The sequence below is a fragment of the Acomys russatus genome, chromosome 29, assembly GCF_903995435.1.
Source record: "Acomys russatus chromosome 29, mAcoRus1.1, whole genome shotgun sequence".
Classification (NCBI taxonomy): domain Eukaryota; kingdom Metazoa; phylum Chordata; class Mammalia; order Rodentia; family Muridae; genus Acomys; species Acomys russatus.
The window spans coordinates 1854037-1877012 of NC_067165.1; the positions used below are offsets into that span (position 1 = coordinate 1854037).

At 42.0% G+C, this 22976-nt stretch overlaps 1 protein-coding gene across 1 annotated transcript in view; it reads left to right on the top strand.

The window, feature by feature from the left end:
* Positions 1–22976, top strand: part of Oma1 (OMA1 zinc metallopeptidase) — a 53509-nt gene that overhangs the window by 9781 nt on the left and 20752 nt on the right. Inside the window, exons 5-7 of the mRNA XM_051171536.1 lie at positions 4686–4814; positions 7667–7741; positions 9453–9668. Coding sequence (XP_051027493.1) covers positions 4686–4814; positions 7667–7741; positions 9453–9461 — 213 coding nt within the window. The 3' untranslated portion in view covers positions 9462–9668. The remainder of the gene's footprint in view (positions 1–4685; positions 4815–7666; positions 7742–9452; positions 9669–22976) is intronic.

Genomic DNA, 22976 nt, shown 5'->3' on the forward strand with positions numbered 1-22976 from the left:
TGCGCAAACTACCAACAGCTCAGGCACTAAGATCAACAGTTAATAAATGGGACCTCCCTCATGAAACTGGAAAGCCTCTGTAAGGCAAAGAACATCTCAGTAGGACAAAACGGCAGCCTACAGAATGGGAAAAGATCACCAACCTTACATCTGACAGAGGGCTAATATCCAAAACAAGGACTCAAAAATTAAACACCAGTAAACCAGATAATCCAGTTGAAAAACGGGGCACAGAGCTAAACATAAAAGTCTCAACAGAGGAATCTCAAATGGCTGAAAAGCACTTAAAGAAGTGTTTAATATCCTTAGCCATCAGAAAAATGCAAATCAAAATGATTGAAATTTCATCTTATACCTCTCAGAATGGCAAAGATCAAAAGCACAAATGACAGTTTATATTGTCGAGGAGGTGGAGCAAGGGAAACACTCCTCCATGGCTAGTGGAAGTGCAAACCTGTACAGCCATTTTGGAAATTAATTTGGTGGTTTCTCAGAAAATTGGGAATAGTTTTACCTCAAGATCCAGCTACACCACTCCTGGGCATATACCCAACAAATGCTCCATCCTACCACAAGGACACTAGTTGAATTATGTTCTTAGCAGCTTTATTTGTAATAGAAACTGGAAACAACGTACATGTCCCTCAACTGAAGAATGAATGAAAAATGTGGTACATTTACATAAAATGGAGTACTACTCAGCTATTAAAAACAAGGGCATCATGAAATTAACAGGCAAATGGAACTAGAAAATATCATCCTGAGTGAGGTAACCCAGACGCAGAAAGACAACTAAGGTATGTATTCACTTATAAGAGGATATGAGTCATAAGGCACAGGATAACCATGCACCAATCCACAGACCCAAAGAAGCTGAGTAACAGGGAGGGCCCAAAGGAAGACACTGAAATCTCACTCAGAGGGGAAATAAAATAGAGATCTGAAGTTGATGAAGGGAGGGAACAGGGTGGGAGAGGAGGGTGTGGGGAGGGGAACGAGGATGGGGATCAGGTGTGGGGAGAGAGGGGATGGGTTGGGGGAGGGCTGGGAGAGAATGGAAATCTGGTGAGGGTCATCTCTGGAACTAGCTGGAGACCTGGGATGGGGAGGCTCCTGAGAGCCTATGGGATGACCTAGCTGAGACTCCTAGCAGCAGGAGACAGGGAACCTGAAGTTGCCACCTCCTGTAGCCAGGCACTTCTACTCGAGGGAGGGCACACCAACCCACCCCCAAAACTTTTGACCCAAAATTTGTCCTGCCTACAAGATTTGCAGGGATAAAGCTGGAGTGGAGATTAAGGGAATGACTCACCAATGGCTAGCTGGCCCAACTTGAGACCCACCCCATAGGAGTGAGCCAGCCCCTGACACTATTAATGATACTCTGCTCTGCTTGCAGACAGGAGATTTGCATAACAGTCTTCTGAAATGCTTCATCCAGCAGCTGATAGAAACAGATACAGACACCCACAGCCAAACAACAGGCCAAGTCTTTTGGAAGAGCAAGGGGAAGGCTTGAGGGAGCTGGAGGGGTCAAGGACACCACAAGAAGACCTACAGAGTAAACTAACCTGAGCCCATAGGGATTCACAGAGACAGAACCATCAATGAAAGGGCATGCCTGGGCTGGACCTAGGCCCCATACACAGATGTACAGATGTGCAGCTTGGTCATCATTGGGTCCCCTAACAATAGGAGTAAGGGCTGTCTCTGACTCTGATACCTGCCTTTGGATCCCGTTCCTCTAGCTCGGCTGCCTTGTCTGGCCTCAGAGAGAGGATGAGCTTAGCCCTGCTGCTTAGTCCTGATGTGGCTTGATGTTCTAGGGCTGATTGGTACCCATGGGGGAGGAGTGTCCCATTCTATTAGGAAAAGGAGAGAGGGGATATGTGAAAGTAGGAGCTGCGATTGGGATATAAAGTGAAAAAATATATAAAACAGTGAAGAAAAAGCTGAAGATGGACAGGAAACTCATGACAGAGATGGACTGGGAGTCAGGGAAGGGCAGGGTCTCAAGCAAGGTTATGAAAGATTCAAGACAGGTACCAGAAAGTAATTGTCAGTTCCTGTCAAGGCTCAGCTTCTTTGCTGCCTACAAATAAATTGCCTATCACCAATAGGAGGGAAATGCTCCTGTGTTAATATTTACTTAAAGTAGGTTCCAGGCCTTTACATGGAGTGTATTCTCACTACAATGTTCTATGTTGTTTAGGGAGAAAACACAAGCGCAAGGCTAGACTAGACCAAACAGTTAACAGTAGTATCCACTAATTTTAGATTTAAAAAAAAAGAGAGAAAGAAAAGCCATTGACCATAAGGTCTAGAAAAGTTCATTCTCTTTGGGGTCAGGAGATATTTTCAGGAAACAGTTGGCTTGATGTCTGACATCCAACCTGCGCCTTCTCAGTGTTGGCTCACCACAGCTCCAGTGCAGCATGGCAGTCTGAGATATAGGGAGCATCCATGGTGGAAAACAGCTAACATGTCTTTTTAAAAAAATATATTTTATTAATTTATTCATATTACATCTCAATTGTTATCCCATCCCTTGTATCCTCTCATTCTTCCCTCCCTCCCGTGTTCACCCTACTCCCCTCCCCTATGACTGTGACTGAGGGGGACCTCCACCTCCTGTATATGCTTATAGGGTATCAAGTCTCTTCTTGGTAGCCTGCTATCCTTCCTCTGAGTGCCACCAGGCCTCCCCATCCAGGAGACGTGGTCAAATATAGGGCACCAGAGTTCATGTGAAAGTCAGTCCCCACTCTCCACTCAACTGTGGAGAATGTCCTGTCCATTGGCTAGATCTGGGTAGGGGTTCAAAGTTTACTGCACGTATTGTCCTTGGCTGGTGCCATAGTTTGAGTAGGACCCCTGGGCCTAGATCTGCCCGTCGTAATGTTCTTCTTGTAGGTTTCTAGGACCCTCTGGATCCTTCTATTTCCCCATTCTCCCATGCTTCTCTGTCCCATGAAAGTCTTCACCTACCAGGAAAGTGGGACAGATAGGAGGACATCCTATTGGGACTCTAGCTGACATGTTTTTGATGGAGGTCTATTTTACCAGTGAAATATTTTCTCTTTTGGGAATCTTAGTTTTGGTTAAATCTGGCTTTTATGGTGTTTAAAATTATTTCTAGGCCAGGCATAGTGGTGCACACCTTTAATCCAGCACTTGGGAGGCAGAGGCAGGAGGATCTCTGAGTTCAACGCCAGCCTGGTTTACTGGGTGAGGTTCAGGACAGCCAGGGCTACACAGAGAATTCCTGTCTCAAAACACAAAAACAAACGAACAAACAAAAACAAAAAACCAAAAACAACAACAACCAAAAACCTCACAAATCAAACCAAACCAAACAAAAAAATTTTATTTTTTTAAGACTAATAACTGTTGTACTCTTTAATAATTCATAGTACGTTTCTCTTCATAAACACTTTGTCATTTTGACTTCAGTCTTTCATGGTAAAATAATTAAAAAGCTGTTATAATGTGGTAGTTTGCTTTATGAGGAGAGATGATGTTGATAAGGTCACAGTCTGATTTCAGTGTATGGTGATTAAGCTTATATATATACCTTTTACTGGAGATTTCTGTGAAAAACACTTTTTTTTTTCTTTTTTCAAAACAGGGTTTCTCTGTGTAGCCTTGGCTGTCCTGGACTTGCTTTGTAGACCAGGCTGGCCTTGAACTCACAGAGATCTGCCTGCCTCTGCCTCCCTGAGTGCTTGGATTAAAGGCGTGCGCCACCATGATGGGCTCATAACATACATTTTATATAAACCTTTTCTGATTACTGCTATGATGATGTTTGAAACTCACAAAACCCAGCTCTCAGTGAGAAATACCAAACTTATAAAATAAAAAAAACTTGTATAAATATGTTTTGCTTTCATGTACTAGTGCATAAACAACAAAACAATTATTTAAAGTAAGTTTAAATTCTTCTTTGGGTTTTCTTGTGTTGAGTACATTATCTATTATATATACTTAGGCTTTATGTGACAACATAAGTACAGTGAACACTTTTATTTGATTTGTAGAACATAGTGTCTACATTAGAAACCAAAATAGCCTTGGCTTGGAATTTTGGTCCTTTTACTAATAGGTATGTGAATTGGGGCAATCATAAAATCTCCATTTCCATTTCATTATCTATAAAATAAGCTTCATTGTACTAGAAAAATTGTTTTATTTGCTAATATAATAAACTGTAGTTCATTGTCACTGTCTGTGACAATGAATAATTAGCTCAACAAAAGTAGTAAAATATTAGTTAAAGGCATAGTGACTCATAAGTGTAAAACAAATAAAAGGGGACATTCCAGGAGATGGCATGAGCAAGAGGGAAGAGATACGGGCATTTGGTTGATGAGGTGGCTGAGCAAGTAAAAACGGTGGCCCCAGCCTGACCGCATGAGTTAGTTCTCTGGTCCCACACATGGAAAGAGGGAAATGACTCCCACAAGCTGTTCCCTGATCTCCTTGTACTATAGCGTGCCCGTGCCCCAAGTGTATGCACACGAGCAAAACACAAACATAACAAAACAATAAAAAAAATCAGATCTTGACTCATGTTGGCCAGTTGAATATACAGTTATTTATAAGTATGATTATTAATGACTGGAAAGTATAAATGTGTATATTTCCATTTACTAATTGTTTTTCCTTATTTTGATCATTCTCAGGCAGAAAAGGCTAGCATGGTCCACTTGCTGGATTTCCTCGGTATGATTTTTCTCACAATGATTTGGGCTGTTTGTCCACGAGATAGCTTGGCAGTCCTGGGCCAGTGGATACAGTCAAAATTGCAGGAGGTAAGTCTGAGATGGCCTGTGGTGAACATGCAACAGTGTTCATGTAAAGCAGCGTGTATGAAAACCGTTTTAAAGCCTACATTGAACTACAGGACTGAATTTTAGTGTCTGTTTTTCTTCTATAGTATTTAATTAAGGGATATTAATCTGCCCAGTGATTTATAAGGATTGATTGAAAGGGCTTTGGGCTAATAATTTTTGTAAAAAATTCATAGTTTGTTGATATTACAGAGAGAAAACCTAGTCATTGGTCCTTCTTTTATCTCTGGGAGTGATTTCCTAACTGATGTTTCCACAGAGAGCTCTTCCAGGAAGCGTCATGCCATTCTCCACTGTTGCTAATGCTCAGCTAACCCAGCACTGCCTAGGACACACCGGAAGGACGGTTTTACTAGGCTTGTAGTGCTGATAGCGATAAAGCCCTTAAGATGAGGTCCCACGTTACTTACTGAGGATCAGTCTTGGGGTCCTCACAACCACCTCAATCAGATTAATTATTTTATCTTATATCTTCCTTCAAATATTTCCTCTTGTTCTGGGAAGTTTGGTTACTTAGCAACAGTCTTTTGTTGGCTTATTTAATGATTTGTTGGAGCACCGTGCATGTACCATCTGGGGGAAATGGCTCCCGCAATTGGGGGAGTCATCTGCTGAGTGTTGGTGTATCATTTGGCTGCATTTTGATCGAATCAGTGGTTCTCAGATTGAAGAAGAAGGAACAGTTAGGTTCAGAGTATGGGACCTTAATTTGGAACTTTGTTCTGTCACTGACCTGCTGGGCCATTGGTGGACTTGATGTATTTTCCTCTTATGTACAAGCAGATGCTTTTTAGAATAATAGAATCTTAAGAGTTGCTGACTACAAGGGCAGTGCAGCTGTTTTTCTCTTGAAATACTAAATGATTCCCACCTCTTAAGCATAATTTTTCTATTTAGTAATTAAACAAGAGAGAACATGGAAGCCTTTAGTGTGGACTCTTTTCTCCTAAATTGACTTTATTGTCAGGAGATGCTTTCTCTGTAGGCCCTGCCGGTCGTGTTTTGAGAGCAGGAAGGAATGCTGGCAGTGCTGCGCTATAGGGTGGGAATTGCCCTCATTCCTTGCCATGCACGTATTTACTGTGCTGATTGGGTGATGCCCCAGCGCTCTGTTAACACTTCTGATTTTTTAAAAAAATATTTTATTTAATTTTAGTTTATGTGCGTTGGTGTGGGGGTGTTAGATCTTGGAGTTACAGACAGTTGTGAGCCGCCATGTGGGTGCTGGGAATTGAACCCAGGTCCTTTGGAAGAGCAGGCAGTGCTCTTAACCACTGAGCCATGTCTCCAGCCCCACTTCTGATACTTTGATCTGGGTTATTCTTGCTGTTGGTCGCGTCCTGGTATTGTAGGTTGTTTCTTGCATGTTCAGCCTCTATTCAGTCGATGTGCGTGGTTCTTGCCTGTGTTCCTCTTGCAGAGAGGACCTAGGTTCAGGTCGGTTCCCAGAACCCATATGGTGGCTCACAATCATCTGTAAGCAGGGGATAAGATGGCCTCTTGGCTTGCATGTGTACCAGGCATACATATGGTGTGCATACATGCAAGCAAAACCGCTTATACACATGACATGAAATAAATCTAAAAGGAAAAATTTTAAAAATGCCTCTGGGAGGTGGCATGGCAGCACACAACTCTAGTCCTAGCTACTTGAGAAGCTCAGGCAGGATGTTTGCTTGAGTTCATCATGAATTTGAGAGTACGTAGGTAACAACATCATGGCTTTATAACTCCAAATATTTACAAATGTCCCCAAGAGTCAAAATCAGTCAATCAATCAGTCAGCCAGTCAGTCAACCAGTCAATCAGTCAATCACACCAACTCAACCACTTTTAAAAAGCATTATGCATAGTACCTGGCACAAAGCAGGAACTCAGTGAGTAGGAGTGGCTAGTTTGTTATTGGCCCATGCCGTCCTTGGTACAAATAGAGGCTTTTGTTATGGTTATCAGCCTCATTTTGCATATTGCCCTGTGACTTCTTCTGTGAAGTTGGTGCTTTGTCAGGTTGGCACACTCTGCTGCGCACTTCGTGCTCGTATCTGCGTGGGAAGGAAGTCATGTTCAGTGCTCACCTCCTGTGACTGGAGGTCTGGGCTGCTCGTATCCATCACAAGCCGCCTGCTGTGTTTGAGAACTTGCTTCCTGGATTAATAGCTCCTGTCTCAAAAGTCTTGCTTATTGATCCAGCTCCTACAAAGTTTTAGTACTTCCTGCAAATTAGAAGTTAATTGGAAAACATGCTCATAAATACAAGTAATTAGGAAGATTAAAGTTAGGATAGCTGTTTCTGTTTTTTTTTAAAAAAACTGAAGCCAGAAGAAGATTTTATTTTCCAAACTAATCAATATTTAGAAAAGGAAATGAGGATAATTCGTCATAGAAGAGGCTCATCTCCGTGGTTACTTTTCTCACTGAAGATCTCTGCTAGTGTCGTTGGCTCTCTTACACCTACCTGTATTTTATTATTTCCCCTTAGAAATATGAGTTGGATGTTCCTTGGCCATATAGCTTGTACCAGTGTGCATACTTAGGCAGCACTTTGTTCAGCAGTGGAGATTATAAATAGAAATTAAAAGAGGCTGACGGCAATACCGGCTTTCTGGGAAGGCATATGCCTAATTTTTCCTAATTTCACGTTTAAAGTATGACTATAATGGAAGAAACAAAGGCTACATTTACAGTTTACACCTTAGAGGATAGATATTTCATACTAGATTTTTCTATGAAATTAATTTAATGTTTATCTTTAGATTCCTTTGATCATGAAATAAATCTGCTTAATGGAGTTTATCTGTCCTGTTTCTTTGTAGTACATGTTTGACAGACCATACAGTAGAACGTTGGAGGCTGAAGCTGACAAAATTGGACTACAGCTTGCTGCAAAGGTAAAGCAATCAGTAGCTGACAACACAGAGTCCTTCACATAGCTGGCAATAAGTGTGTGTTGTCTTAATGTTTGGCACAAGCACAGGCCGAACATTAAGACATGTTCTGTGTTAACCCTTTGTAGTACTTATCTTTGTATTACTATTAACAAAACGCTGGACACAGCTCAGTTATGATAAAAGATTTGTTTAGCCCACAGTTGTGGAGATTCAGGGGCATGTTGAATGCCTGCATTGGCTCAGTTCTGGGGAGAATAGAAGAGGGTGGCACATGCAGGATCATGTATAAAAGGAAACTGGTCACATCTAGAAGCAGAGAAGAGAGAAAGAAATGACAATCAGGGCGATACAGTCCCTTTTCAAGGGCATGTCCTCAGTGACATAAGCAGTTTCCTGTGTGGCTCTGCCATCTCCGGGAAGCACCATGTTGGGGCTACACCTTTATGGTCACAATGGATCCTTTAGCTTTACTTAGATTTCACCCAAGGCGTCGTACTTTTTATGCAGTTTTCACAAATCTATAATACTTGAAGGTTGTATCACTTAAAGGAATGAATAACTGAAAATATTCATCAACTCTTCTCCACATGAGGCTGTAATTGGCACTATATAACTAAAAGTCTTAATCTTTGTTAGAAATAATTTTTTTGTGTGCATGCAATTCTTGGTTATAGATATGAAGTATGCAATTTGAAACATTAAAATCATATGGCTATGTATATGCCTTAGGCCCTTACTACTCTGTGTACCTTTTGGGAGGCCAGTGCTGCCTCTGTTCTGCGCTCCTTGTCTCTCTGAGAGGGTTTGAGAAAACAAGACCATGGGTAGCTGCCTCCCTGCCTGGATAGGTCAGTCCTGCTGCCGCTGTGATCCAGGCCGAGCATCTGCGGCTGACCACTGAGACGTGCTGGGGAGAGCAAGCGGGGCCGCCTCCTGCAGCAGTTGGCTCTCCGAGCACTCCAGCAGTGGTGCTCAGGCCTCATGGGCTTCGTGCTGTTTCCCTGTTGGGCAAGACCCTTCATACCCAATTATTAATTTAGCCACCTGTGAGAGCTAAGTCATCATTATTAATAGAACATTTTTAAATGAGCATAAATTATGCAGTTTATATATTAAGTTAAAATGTTGTTTGGCCCTTTGTTGAGTTTCCAGTAGCTATTATTAAACATCACTATCATTCTAACTTCTCACTGTGAATCTTAATGGATTTGACTCTGTAAATGATATTACATATTTACAACAGAAAAAGTATTGCTTGGTGTGTTAGGTAGGATCAAGTGAATTATCAGGCTGCAGGCTTTGTTACTCACAATTCACTGGTATGGAGTTTTATATATTGATGCAAAATAAATTTAATTTTGATACATTGGTATAGAATTCAAATTTAAGATTATTATTCACATACATTATATATATTTCTACTCTAATATGAAGTATTGTACCCATACAACTCAAGCAGAATACAAGGCTTACCTCCAATAGTTTGAAGGTGCTGTTATAGGCTGTTTAGGATAAGTACATTGTACAAGTTAATTGTTAATTGATCAAACCATGGTCATGTCAATTACTAGTCTATTTATATGTCAATATACATCTTAGGTTTAACAGATAGATATGATTCTATAGATAAGGTAAAATAGTTAGATAAGGAATTCAAAAACCTCAGAGACCTACAGAATATGGCATTTAAAGATGTTTTATTATTTTAAAGATACATTGACAATGAGACAGGTTAACTCCTGGCAACACCCAGCCCACCTCAAAGAAGATGATGAGCATCAACGAGCCTCCTAATGGAGATGGCGTCAATTGTGGCAAAGCAGCCACTGGGCAAAATGGCCTCATTTCTGCCATAGACAGAATTCTGCCTAAAAATGGGCAAGCTTGGATGCAGGCAGAGTCGACAGCCAAACTCTGCCAAGACAGGGTAAGCAAGTCCTCAATAGTTCCTGCCTCACAAATATGTCTGTCAGATATATTGAGCCAGAAGGCTGAAGATGATGCTCCAATGTTACAGAGTTTTGGGTGACTGTTCAGGCAGCAAATTGTCTCTGTCACTTTTTTTTTTTTTTTTTCCATTTTGGAAGCAGCTAACCTGCACTTCCTGTTTACTAGGCAATTAATTTTATTCCTTTTCAAGTCTGTGATGGAATTGAAGACCAGGTAGTTTAGTTTTATAATGAAGCTTAGTTGTTTAGGGGTTAAGACGTTTTTAGGTCTAGATAGATGTTTTAAATTGATAATGATGAGATAGGATAGATGTTGATTTACATTCAGAATTTTAGATGCACTAAGATAGGAAAGATGTTTTCTTCAAGGCTGCCAAATACAAATAGCCAAAACACTATGAATGTAACTCAGCTTTAGGGAATCACCCTCTTCTGGAATCTGTGGGCACCTGCACCTATGTGCGTACGTGTACACACAGGCAGGCAGGCAGGCCCACACAGGCAGGGAGGCAGGCAGGCAGACAGGCAGACAGACAGATGTATCTTTAAAAATAAATCTTAAAAAATATTGTTTTAAAAAATTTTAAAGAAAAATATACTTTGTCTGTGATAATGCTTCTTGCTTAATATCTGCCTTTCTCTTTATTTTTGTTTTCATCTCCTCCCTTTTCCTACCACATTTATTTTGAGTGGTGCAAGAGTGTTGTGTGTGGGCTTAGAGTTTTCACAAACCTACTTTATTTAGGATTCTTCAATGCCTTTACCTCTCTTCCAATTCCACAACCTCAGGCAGGAGAAAAAGAAGGTTAGAAGGAGGAAAATGGGGTGTAGATCTCTTTACTTCAGCTGGCTGGGTCGGGTCATCGGGTTCTTTTAGGGCAATGCCAATCTCAGTTGACAGCAGCGAACGCAGCAGGCAGTCCTCCATTAGTGTCCTCCAAATCACTGCTGCTCTCTGCTCTCTCTTTAGGTTCTCTCCATTGTCTGTCTGTCTGTCTGTATTTTACATCCTGGTCATAGCCTCATCCATCCTTACCTCCTAGTCCCACCCTTCTTCCCTCTCCCCCATTCCCTGTTCCCTATCCCTCAGAAAAGGGGAGTCCCCCTTCCTATCCACCCCAGCTCATCAAACCACATCAGGACTGAGTATGTCCTCTTCTGGCAAGGCAGTCCCCATAGGGGCAAAGTGAGTCCATGTCAGAGAGAGAGAGAGAGAGAGAGAGAGAGAGAGAGAGCGCACGAGCACGAGCGAGCGCTCCTGCTCCCCTTAATAGAGGACCTACCTGAAGCCTGAGCTGCCCATTGGCTACATCCTTGTAGGGAGGCTAGGTCCAGTCCATGCAATGTCCTTGGTTGGTGCGTCAGTCTCAGCAGGCCCCTCTGGGCCCTGGTTAGTTGGCTCTGTTGGTCTTCTTGTGAAGCTCCTGCCACCTTCAAGTCCTTTTCTCCTTTCCCCCTCTTTTCCACAAGGCTCCCTGGGCATCGCCCAATGTTTGGCTGTGAATCTCAGCATTTGTATTGAACTACTGCTGGGTGGAGTCTCTCAGAGGACAGTTCTGCTAGGCTCCTGTCTGCATGCATAGGCGAGTATTGTTAATAATCTCAGGGGTTGGTTCTTTCCCATGGGGTGTGTCTTGATTGGGCCAGGCATTGGTTGGACTCTTACCTCAATCTCTGTTCTATCTGCATCCCTGCACATCTTGTAGGCAGGGTGAATTTTGAGCCGAAGTTTTTGTGGGTGGGTTGGTGTTCCCCTCCCTCTACTAGGAGACTTGTCTAGTTAGAGGGTGTCCTCTTTAGGCTCTCTATTTTTATGCACCTTAGAGTCCTCAGAATTCAACTAGCTCCAGCTGGCAAAGACCACGCCCCTGTGGATAAACTAAAGCTCAAACTAAAATCTCACACTTGGGATTAAACAAAAACATATTTACATAACATAACTGAATTTACAAACAACCCAAAACTTCCATTACAGTTGTGTCTTTTGCATTCTCTTGTTTTCAATCTCTCTGTGTCTTTGTATGTATCTCTTATAAGTAGAACATTCTTTCACCCTTCAATCTTTCCTTTGGGTGAGTGTGCTCTCTGGTTTGCTTTTCTTACTAATCATGATGTAGGACACGTTTCCTGTGCATCTCTGTCTTCCTTTGTGACTTGTCTGGTCAGATATGTTGCCTGTTCTTAAACTGGGTTGTGGTCTTCCTGAATTTATGTAGTTTTTAATGACTTGCCAGATACAGATCCTTTGATGTACGTTTGTATATGTGCATGTATGTCTGTGTTACAAGTACTTTCTCTCAACATGTAGCGTATTTTAATTTTTTAAATGAGTTTCTTTTGAAGAACAAAAGTTTCATGTTTTTTGTGAAGTCTAATTTTTTGATTTTGGGCTTTATTATTGTAGTTTTCTAAGGTGGGAGCTCAGATGGTTGCTTTTAGAGTTTCTCGTTCCTTAACATAGCAGTAAAGCTAAAATTTCCACTCCTCATTATTTTACCTGAACTTGAAACATTTTGATATGTGTTTTTGTCATCGTCATTTAAGTAAAAATGTTTCCTAATAGCCTTTGTAATTTTCTTGTTTTATGTATAGGTTATTTTAATTCAGTTAATGTCTAGATATTTTGGGATTGTGTAAATGTTTTGTCATTGTTTATTGCTAGTTTATTTTCTTGTAAGTCAGAGAAGGTGCTCTGCAAATCTTAATCTTTGTGCCAGCTGCTTTTATGTCAGCTTGACACAAGCTGGAGTCATCTGGGAGGAGGGAGCCTCAACTGAGAAAACGCCTGCATAAAACTGGCTTGTAGGAAAGTCTGTAATGTATTCTCTTAGTGATGTAGGGCGGTCCAGCTTACTGCAGGCAATGCCAAACATGGATTGCTGGTCCTGACTGAGAAAGCCGTGAAAAGCAAGTGAGTAAGCAGCCCTAGCAGTCCTCCCTGGCTTCTGCATCAGCTCCTGCCTTGAGTTTCTGCCCAGCTTCCTTTGGTGATGGACTGTGACCTGAGAGTGTAAGCTGGGCTGTGTTCCTCCCTAGGTTGCTTTGTCTTGGTGTTCTCCCAATAGAAACCTAACTATAGAAACTTGGTTTGGAGGAAACCCTTGGCCTGTCTTGGTGACTGCCTATTCTACAGTAACTGAGTAGATTTCTAAAAACCAATGTTAGGCTAAATTGGTTTACTGAATCATTCAGGGTAATGTTCTGATATCCTTTACAGAGAAGACTTTGAAACATTTTAACTATAAATGCTGAGTTGTCTGTAAGCTTTTGCTGAATGTTACTTGAAGTCTGTTTTAGACACATATATATTTTGGATTCTTTTCTCCTTTTGAGTTATTTGATTATTTTGGAGTTCATCTGTCTATCTATATCTGTCTGTTTGTCTGCCTATCTATCTATCTATCTATCTATCTATCTATCTATCTATCTATCTATCTATGTATTTGATTCAGGATGCTACTACTCTGTAGCTCTGGTTGGCCTAGAACTCACATGGAATGCAGTCATCCCAAGAACTGGCATTATAAGCATGTGCTGGTTTAGTCTCTAGTAATGCTTCTTTTTTAAAATTTGAAGCCACTGGATTCTTAATGTATTATTACTCAGCTATCTTATTGATTTATTTGACTTTTGTTTTTGCTGGGACTTAGAAAAGCCTTTTAAATTGGCTTAAACATTATTTGCCATGGTCATGTTTAGTTTTGCCACTTTTCTGTTTCTGTCACTGCAATTTTGGGGTCCCTTAATGGTCACCAGAAGATGAGAGAAAATTGCGCTCCCCTCTTGTTTTTCTAAGTTGCATTAATATAAGAATTTAAAGATGGACTCAAATGGAAGCTCAAGGGCAGTTTTATTAGAGTTTAAAACCAAACCAAACCAAACCAAACCAAACCAAACCAAACCAAACCAAACCAAACCCCAACTGTAGATCCAGAGTAGGGAAATGAAGAGGAGGAAGGAAAACCATGCTGTCTCCTTGGGAACAGAGACCAGACATGGTGGACAAGCAGCCACAGGGTGGGGAGGGCTGTTTCTGAGAAAGAGTAAGGAAGCCCAAACAAGAGAGAAGCCCAAAGTATTAGGAAAAGCATACTTAGGAAAGAGATAAAAAGAAGAAGAGAAGGGCTGGAGAGATGGCTCAGAGGTTAAGAACTCTGGCTGTTCTTCCAAAGGTCATGAGTTCAATTCCCAACAACTGCATGGTGGCTCACATCCATCTATAATGAGCTCTGATACCCTCTTCTGGCCTGCAGGTGTACATGCAGGCAGAATACTGTATAAATAAATCTTTGAACAAGCATGTTTACATAACATATAAGTTCTTTTAAAAAAATAAATTATGCTTCTTTAAATAATTTGGGATAGTGGGCAGACTTGCAAAGCCATGTGGCTGTGGTCCTGCTTGCCACTGGATGAGGGGGCAAGAATCCTGGGAAGGGAAAGTTTAGTTTCTCTGTAAATGGCCAATTATCTCTTTAGCAAATCAAGCCTACCTTCTTAGGGCTGACTGATCTAGGCCAACTGGAAGGAGGAACTTTTGTCTTAATCCTTTACATGAATGTCACAAGAGGGTAGGTTGTTTTTCTGGTTCTGTTGACTCAAGCCCCAGTCAGCCCTGAGCAGCCCCGTGACATGCTGTTTTCAACAGATTTCCTTTGGGGGTATTGCTTCTAAGGCTCACTGCCTCTGGGAGGTTGTCTCCGTATAGCCACTGCACCTTATGCTCACTTGTTCAGAGTCAGGGCTTTAGATGGGCCACAAAGGGGAAGTAGGGAATGTGGAAAAAAAATCTAAGGCAAGCTTTCAAATTAGCTCTGGTCCAGAGCATAGGAAGATCTTAAAGATCGGTGGATTCTGATCAGGCTTCTCAGAAAAATCATTCGCATAAAGGAGTCTGTTTCAAAAGTAGGTTTCTCATTTGCCTGATTTTCTTCCACTCCAGTCCCTCACCAGCTTCCTGTTTCTCATTTTCACGCTAGCTGCCAGTGAGGGATTTGACCGGAGTTGAGGCAGAGTGTGTCAGTCCTGTTCTCTGGCAGTAAGCATGTCTGTCCTCTGTTTGCTTTCTCTCTTCCATCTGTGAACTCTGGGCAGCTATTGCTCTAGAAGCAGGCACCTTCAGGAATGGTTAATCTCATTTCTTCTACAGTTTTTCAGTGTTAAATTCTCTGTTGGCTTCTATTTCATTTATGGTTCCCTATAATTGTTAAATAATAGCTACTTCTAATGAAGATTTTAAAATTGTCATCTGTTGTAGCTTTTGTGTGACCAGAACCTCCTTTTTCCACTCCTGGAGGCTAACATACTTTTGAAGAGTATTTTTGTTGGACACAGTTTTAAATTGGCAGGTTTTTCTCTCAGGAAGTTGATGATGACCTCTGAGTGTTTGCTGAGCTAGATGTCTCCTTTGAGATGCCATCCTGTTGTCTTTCTGTGGTTTTTAACTTTCTTTATTCATGATTGCCAAACTTGCCTTTTTGTCTTTTCTGTTGTTTGATGTGACATATCTATTTCCTATGTGTTTTCTTTGTATTTACTGTGCTGACTGTGGCTGGGTATTTTTCGTCAGCTTGAAAGATTCTCATTGATTACCTTTTAACATAAAGCATGTAGAGGAATTTTAATTTAGAACATGGCTGCTCTGGCAAGAGATCACATCCAAAGACCTTCTAGGTCTGTGTGATCCAGCTGGAATATAAACATGCCTTTAATCCAGGAGACAGAGCTAAGCAGATCTGAGTTCAAGACCAGCCTGGTATAGAGCAAGTATCAGGTAAAGAAAAGCTTAGGTCCAGGTGTGGTGGTACATGCCTTTAATCCCAAACAATGAAGGGAAAGTTAGTTTGTAGAAGTAAGCATCCATGTTTGAAAGTGGTGTCTAATTGAGAGGTGAAATCAGAGGGAAAAATGATGAATTAGAGAAAGACTTGACAGAATGGGATACACCCAACTCTCACAAGAGGAGTGAGGAGAGGGAAGCTGCTTATAGAGCAATGCAGAGAGAGAGGGGGCAGCTTTACTGGAACAGTAATAGGGAGAACTCAGGGGAAGACCAGATGAACCAGAGAATGAGAAGGAGCCAGGAGATTAGAGCAGATTGCTGGAGTTAGCTTGGGGCCAAGCAGAGCAATTCATATGCTGAGAGAAAAGCAAGATTGAATAAGTCAGCTGGGAGAGGAATTTGAGCCAGAACAGCTGAGTTGAAGCAGCCAGCCCAGAGCTCTGTAAGAGCAAGAAAGGGTGAGCTTATTAAGCAGTAAGTCTCAGAAGCTGAAAACGCTCTAGGCCTGGGATAGATTGTACAGAGGCTAGAAGCTTCTAGGACTAGACCTACATTAGCAGATGGAGGCAGTAATTCTCTGAAGCAACAACTGAAACGGGCAAATAAAAGTTCTCTTTACAAAAGCTTGTGCTCCATTCTTCCTCTCTTCTGGGACTAGAAATATACATAAATTATTTATCTTAGAGTGTCATATCTGTTTCATTACCTTTTTGGTTTATAGTTTCCATGTTTGTGAGCATAAATGCTTTCTGCTGTAGTTCACCAATCTTATTGCCATCTATATCTATTTTGCATTAAACTCAGTCAACTCCCCATGTTTGCCAGGGGTCCCTTCATCCAGCAGAGTGCTGCTGTCTGGGATAGGCCTCCCGAGGGATCACGTGTGGTGCAGTTCTCCGCTAGACCTATTCTCAGGAACAGCAGCCCTAAGCTTCACCGTCAGTGCTCACAGCACCAAGCTGCTACTTGGTTTTGGGACTATAATTTCTTAAACTTTCTTTAAGAATGTGCAGATGTTATGGTGAACCAGTGCTGTGCTTGACTCTGTGAATCCTTGTCTATTTTTAAACCTCGGTCTTCACTCTTACGAGTTACATACAAACAGTATGTAGAGTAGACACTAAGTAACCCCTTTTAAAAAGTTATCGCACTATTACTTTCTCTATAAGCTTCTACAGTAAGGGGCTTGGGTACCATGATGCAGGATGCACAGATGCTCATCACTGCTAAGTTCCTAATCAGCAATAACAAAGGGCAAAGTTACCAGCCATTGAGCCAGTTTCCAGGTCTCTAGATTTAATGCTTGTCTTCCGCCCCCCCCCCCCCCCCCCCACCCAAACCCACCTTTGCTCTATTTTTACTGTCTCTCTTGTCCCCATGTGCAAAAGTTGGAATATTCTTGACTAACACTAAACTTCTCAAACTTGGCTGCCTTAACAAGTGTAAAGTTTGGTTTTAGCCCCACAGGACAGCCACATGCTTCCTTAGCTCCGTCTTCCTCCTGGGTTCCTGCCTGATCCAGCTGTGCTGCCTCAGATGCACGGTCCTGATGGGAAGAAGCTCTGTGGTCAGACTGCTTCAGCGAATTTTCCTCCTCTCAGGGTTTTGGCATCTGTCTTGGGCTGGCATGGTGACTCTCCCACTCTCTGACCAAGTATTCTGTTTATTTTTGATATATTTTTCTAATTGTTTTTGTCAGGAACCCTAGCTTGTCATAAACTACCAGAAGAGAAAGCTCCTGAAAGCTGTCATAATGATAAGTTCAGTTATTTACAATTAATAAATATTTGGATCATTTCTAGGCATTATTAATATTGTAAGTAATTTTGGAAAGCACACAGTAGTCATGTATCCTTAAACTCCGTGAGGTTTTCCCTCCCTCCCTCCCTTCTGTATTTTCCTTCCTCCTCCTTTCCTTAGTTCCGTTCTTTTTCATGGTTGCTTTTTCCAAAACACACTAAATGTGTTGTGCAGTGTGCGACTTCCAGTTGTGATAATATGGTCTGTTTATGTCAAGCACAAAGGAATGTTGTTACAGATGTTAAATCTGTCTTTGTTATGAAACACTTAGGATGAAATATGCCATCTCTAGAGCACAAGTACTTATTTCCTGTCAAAAAGAGAAGCAGTGTGAAAGCTCCAAACACAGTGTTTACACTGCCTTTGTTCTGGGAAAGCATCCCTGTAGATAATAACACCTCTGGCTCTGCCAGTGCTGTGCTCAGTGCCCCGGGGCGGGCCTGCTCTTCTTACTGTATGAAGTGGCTACTGCTCTCATCATCGGCTCCTCTTGGCAAGTGAGGGCCCTGAAGCCCACGCGGGCTATGCTGGCTTCTTTGTTAAAGATACTATGATAAAAGTTGTGATTCAGTCAGGAATGCGACCGAGATTTGTTTTCTTCCTGCTCATTATGGAGACATTTGTTCTGTTAGGAGCTACAGTGGTCACTTCCCTTGCTGCTGTGACCAGGTACTGGGCAGGAAGTCGTCTAAGAGAGAAGATGCCCTTGTTGGCTTCTGGCTTAGGATTCAAGGGCATACAATCATGGTGGATACAATCCAGGATGGAAGTAGGAACATGAGGCAGTTGATCATACTGTGTCCCTAGGCAGGAAGCAGAGAGTGGACCGGAAGTGAGGCCAAGCTATAAAACCCCAGTGCCCACACTAATGACTTCCTTCTTTCTGTGAGACTCTGCTTCCTAAATATTTCATAACCTTCCCAAACAGCGCCACCAGCTGGGGACCAAGTGTTCTCTCTCTCTCTCTCTCTCTTCTCTCCTCCTCCTCTCTCTCTCTCTCTCTCTCTCTCTCTCTCTCTCTCTCTCTCTCTCTCTCTCTCTCTCCTTCTCTCTCTCTCTCTCTCTCTCTCTCTCTCTCTCTCTCTCTCTCTCACACACACACACACACACACACACACACACACACACACACACACACACACACACACGCACACACACGCACACACACATCTGGACCACAGTCTGGACTTTATACTGTAGTTACCTGCCTGTGTTTAGTATCAGCCTTTTATCTACTGGTGGTGTGGAGGAATCAACTGCCACCGACACTGAGTAGAGTGCTAATGTTAGCATGGCTGCTGACCTAGACCACCCACATCTGGGACTCTGCTTTGCTGGTTAGCTGTGTGATCTTGAACACGATGCTTAGTTTTACTTTTCTGCAATAGCAGCTTTCCACACCTGGGTGATGGTATATGGACTTTTCTCATGCAGTCAATACAATTCAGGTCCCTAGAGCACCAATGCTGAGGTTTACCTACTTCTGATTTACGTTTCCCCTAACAAGTGTCCCATCCTGTAATCAGTTCCTGCTTCAAATGCTGCATTCTGTCATCGGTCTAACTCATTTAAGATTTACACCCGATCTTCCTCCAAGTCATGGCAGTCCCATGTATAACTATATCCCAGTGTGTTCCTCTCTCTATCATTACATCTTTTACCGTACTGAACATCTGCTGCAGCTTCATTATGGCTTTCCTGAGTGCGTTCACGGTCCCTCTCCATCCACTCTCCACCCAGCTACACAAACAAAGCAGGCCTGGTGAGTTAGTGATGGCCTCCAGGCTTCTGCTCAGTATCTGGGCTGTGAGGCCTCTAATTCTGATGGATTCTTTTCTTTTGACATTACAGTAGTCTGATCCAGACCCAGATGGTAACCCCTGTCTATTACATGTATTTGCTGCATGTATTTGCTTTCTATCTGCCAGGTGATCGGAAGTCAGAATGTTAGTGGGACACAGATAGAGCACGTTAATAGTTTAAACAAACATTGGAGCATCGTAGTAGAGACATAGAGGCTGGTTCATCCCATGGAAGGGTGCAGCAGAATGGAAGAACTTGTATCCGTGCTTACACGGCAGCTCAGGAAAAGGACTGAGAAAGAGAAAGAATTTAAAACAGAGCTTTGTGAGTGGCAATTAAGACATTAAGTTAAGGAGTAGATTCACTAATCTACTTTTTGTCCTATCCCTATATATTTCTATATTCTCCCTTCTTTCTTTTCTATCTCCAAACCTAAGAATGGAAGATAAAGGAAAAGAGAGACATCTCTGAGTCCAACTTTGTTTTTTCTCTAAATAAGAACAATAATAATTTATAACCAACTCCTATTGAAAATGGTACTTCTTGCTGTAGGTAGCTTATTTTATATATGTGTAATAATATAAATGTATTTGTAAAGAATAAAAAAATTAATAAAAAACCCCAGAGCTTTATGGCACAGGTAGTAATTATCCTGGTGTGGTGCTGACGGAGGTCTCGGGGGAGATTTGGTACAGAAAATTGGATGTTCAAAGGTAAGGAAAACAAGGCCCATTCTGGGAATTGGAGTCTCTCTGTGGATAAAATACAGACAGAGTTCAGAAGCATCCCTGGCAAGCTGGGATGGGAAAGGTAGACAGGAACTTTGTTAGTGGTCTTCAGGACCACACCCTGAGCTAGGGATGGAGACTTAGGGTGTCACAGAGATTGCGCAACTCTGATTTCCTACGCGTGACACAGGCAGGTCACTTAACCTCTAGGTTTTCTTTTCTCTTTTTCTCTATTTACACTTTTTTATTCTTAATTTATTCACTTTACATCCCAGTTGTAGCCCACTCCCTTGTGTCCTCCTTGTCCCACCCTCCCTCCCTAACCTCTATGGTTTCTGTCAGAAAAGAGGATAATGATGCTCCTACTTACATTGTTGCTCTTGGTGTCCTGGGCTTGATTCCTATATGTGACTTGTACCCTGTATCCCGTATCTTGTACCCTGTACCCTTCACTGTGCGTCCTGTATCCTGTACTCTGCACCCTGTACCATGTGCCCTGTACCCTGCACTGTGTGTCCTGTATCCTGTACTCTGCACCCTGTACTATGTGTCCTGCACCCTGCACTGTGTGTCCTGTATCCTGTACTCTGCACCCTGTACCATGTGCCCTGTACCCTGCACTGTGTGTCCTGTATCCTGTACTCTGCACCCTGTACCATGTGTCCTGCACCCTGCACTCTGTACACTGTACTGTGTACTCTGCACCCTGTACCATGCCCCTTGCACCCTGAACCGTGTACATTCATTGACCAGGTGTTTTGTGTATGTGTGTGAAGCACTGGAGATTGAATCTAATGCTTCATGTTCGTGAGACAAGTCTCTACAGTTGAGCTAACTCCCCAACCCTGCTCTGCAATTCCCATCACATTGCCAGGTTGTGATTCCACTTCCCTGTGATTATAGCTTAGCTTCCTTTGTCACGTGTATAAAAGAGCAAAAGTGCTGACCAGGGCACACATACACAAACTTTGTGTAGTCGGCCTGGTCTGCTGTAAGTTGCCATCACAGTTCTGTGCAGGACTTGTGAGTGTGGTAATAGGAACTGATGGAGAGGCGTGTCTGTGGCTCATGCGTTGCCCGGGTGGATTCATGAGCATTTGAGGCCAAGGAGCAAATAGAATATAGGAAAGTCACTAAAATGAAGTCACTAATGAGGGATCTGTTCAAACCAGAAGCTTTCTCTCCTTAAGATCCTTTCTGTGTCTGCTCCACTATTGACTGTGAAGATGTCAATTTGACATGCTTATGTTTTTATAGTTTAAATTTTATTTTGGAGAGCTTTGAGTTATCATTATAAAAATTATCAGAATTATTAATTTAGAATTAGTGATTAACTTGTTAAGTCTGCTGTGAACTGAGCATAGAATGAATGGCTCAAATCAGTTAGGCAAAAGATATTGACTGTTTGATTTTGTTGATATGTATGTATATTCACTTGCCATTGTAAGGAAAATTTGACACTTTGCAGTCATTTGTAGAAATGACTTTTATTTTTTAATTTCACAAACAACCGAACCATCTATATTCATTTTTGAGTATCCTTACTGAAATCTAAAAAAGGAAAGCTAATTTTCTTTTAATGCTTCTAAACTGGGGGCAGGCTCCTTAGAGGGCATTATGTATGATTGCTTTTGATTATTACAGAGGCTGGGGACATGTGGATGTGGTATCTCGTTTAGTGGGTGGGGGACTAAGGATGATAAATACACTAGAGTGGTTTGGGAGCCCTCACTGGGAGGGACTGTCCAGCTGTAGAGCTGCTAAGGACTACAACAAGTGACCTGAAATAGCTGTGCTCATAGCACCATCTAGCGAGGGAACTGGGGAACAGCAGAGTCCACTTTATTACAGAAATAAGAACCTGAACTTGAGAAATTTGTATAAACCAGTAGATTATAGAACCTTAAGGTTTGGACCAGGGAGGGAAACTGGAGCTAGTTTAACTCAACTTCTGCATTTGCAGGTAGGGAAACTAGAGTTCAAAGTGATGACGAGACTTACCTACTAGCATGATTGGTTAATAGCAAGACTCTGGCCCTTGTCTTTCAGGTTAGTAGAGTCTTTGTTACAGCGCGCTGACTTTGTTTTGTACTTGGATGACTGTCTAGGTTCTTAGATTAGTCATTAAAGAGTGAATAAACAGCCAATGAAAAAGTCTCATTTCATAGATGTGTTGTAGGGGAACTTCCACAGCAGATACCTTGTGCCCAAATCTTGTTTTGAACCCATTTTCTCCAGAGAATGAACATTAATTTGACTTTTAGTTGTTGTCATTTTCATTTAGTATTGACTGTTGTTATAAAACTACATGAAATAAGAAAGAAACGTTACCAGCTTTGCTGATTGATGAACTAACACAGTCGCAATTAAAAGACACAGGCCACTTGGGCAAGGACTTTAGAGTTATTGAACCATGAAATAAGAACATCCCATTTCTCTTTTGCGTTGGCACACGCTGTGTTATTGATAAATAAAATTTTTTCATTGACAAATCCTGAGAATGATTTGGCTACAGGTATTTGTGTTACATTTGGTTGGAAAAGGAAAGTTTTAAGTTATTGACTGGAAAAACTGTTGTTTAGAGAACGAGTGGCTTACAGAGTAAGAGTGAGTGTAGGCAGGTGTGTCCTGAGCGCTGGAGGGGAGCTGGCTTCCCAGGAGGCGCCGAGGACAGTGTGGGCCGCTCCTTCACGGTTGGGATAGCTGAGCCCGTGCATGCAGACAGAGCGAACTGTCTCCCTGGAGGTGCTGAGGACAGTGCAATGACACTGATGGTGGTGTTCTCAGTTGGCCTCAGTAATATTTTTCTAGGCGCTGGGTCCTGTCCTGAGTGGGTTACGTGTAGTAATTCTTTTAATCTTCATTTCAGCCCTTGAGGTACAGGTCCTGTTGTTTTCTTCATTTTACAAATGAAATTGAACAATAGAGAATTAAATAATGTGGTGCGTCTCTCACTTGTGGTGGATTTCTCCCTTCTCCAAGAGGGGGTGTGTTCCTAGGTGATGTGGGACTTTTTTCTCTAAGCTGCTGGAAACAGTTTTTGTCTTCTGCAGTATCACTGCTTTTAAAAATGCCCATTTTTCTATCTGTTTTGTTCCCTTTAAGTATCATAACATTCTCATTGTTATTTTCCTCGCTGATGGCTCTTTTCTAACAGTCCTTTGCAATACTGT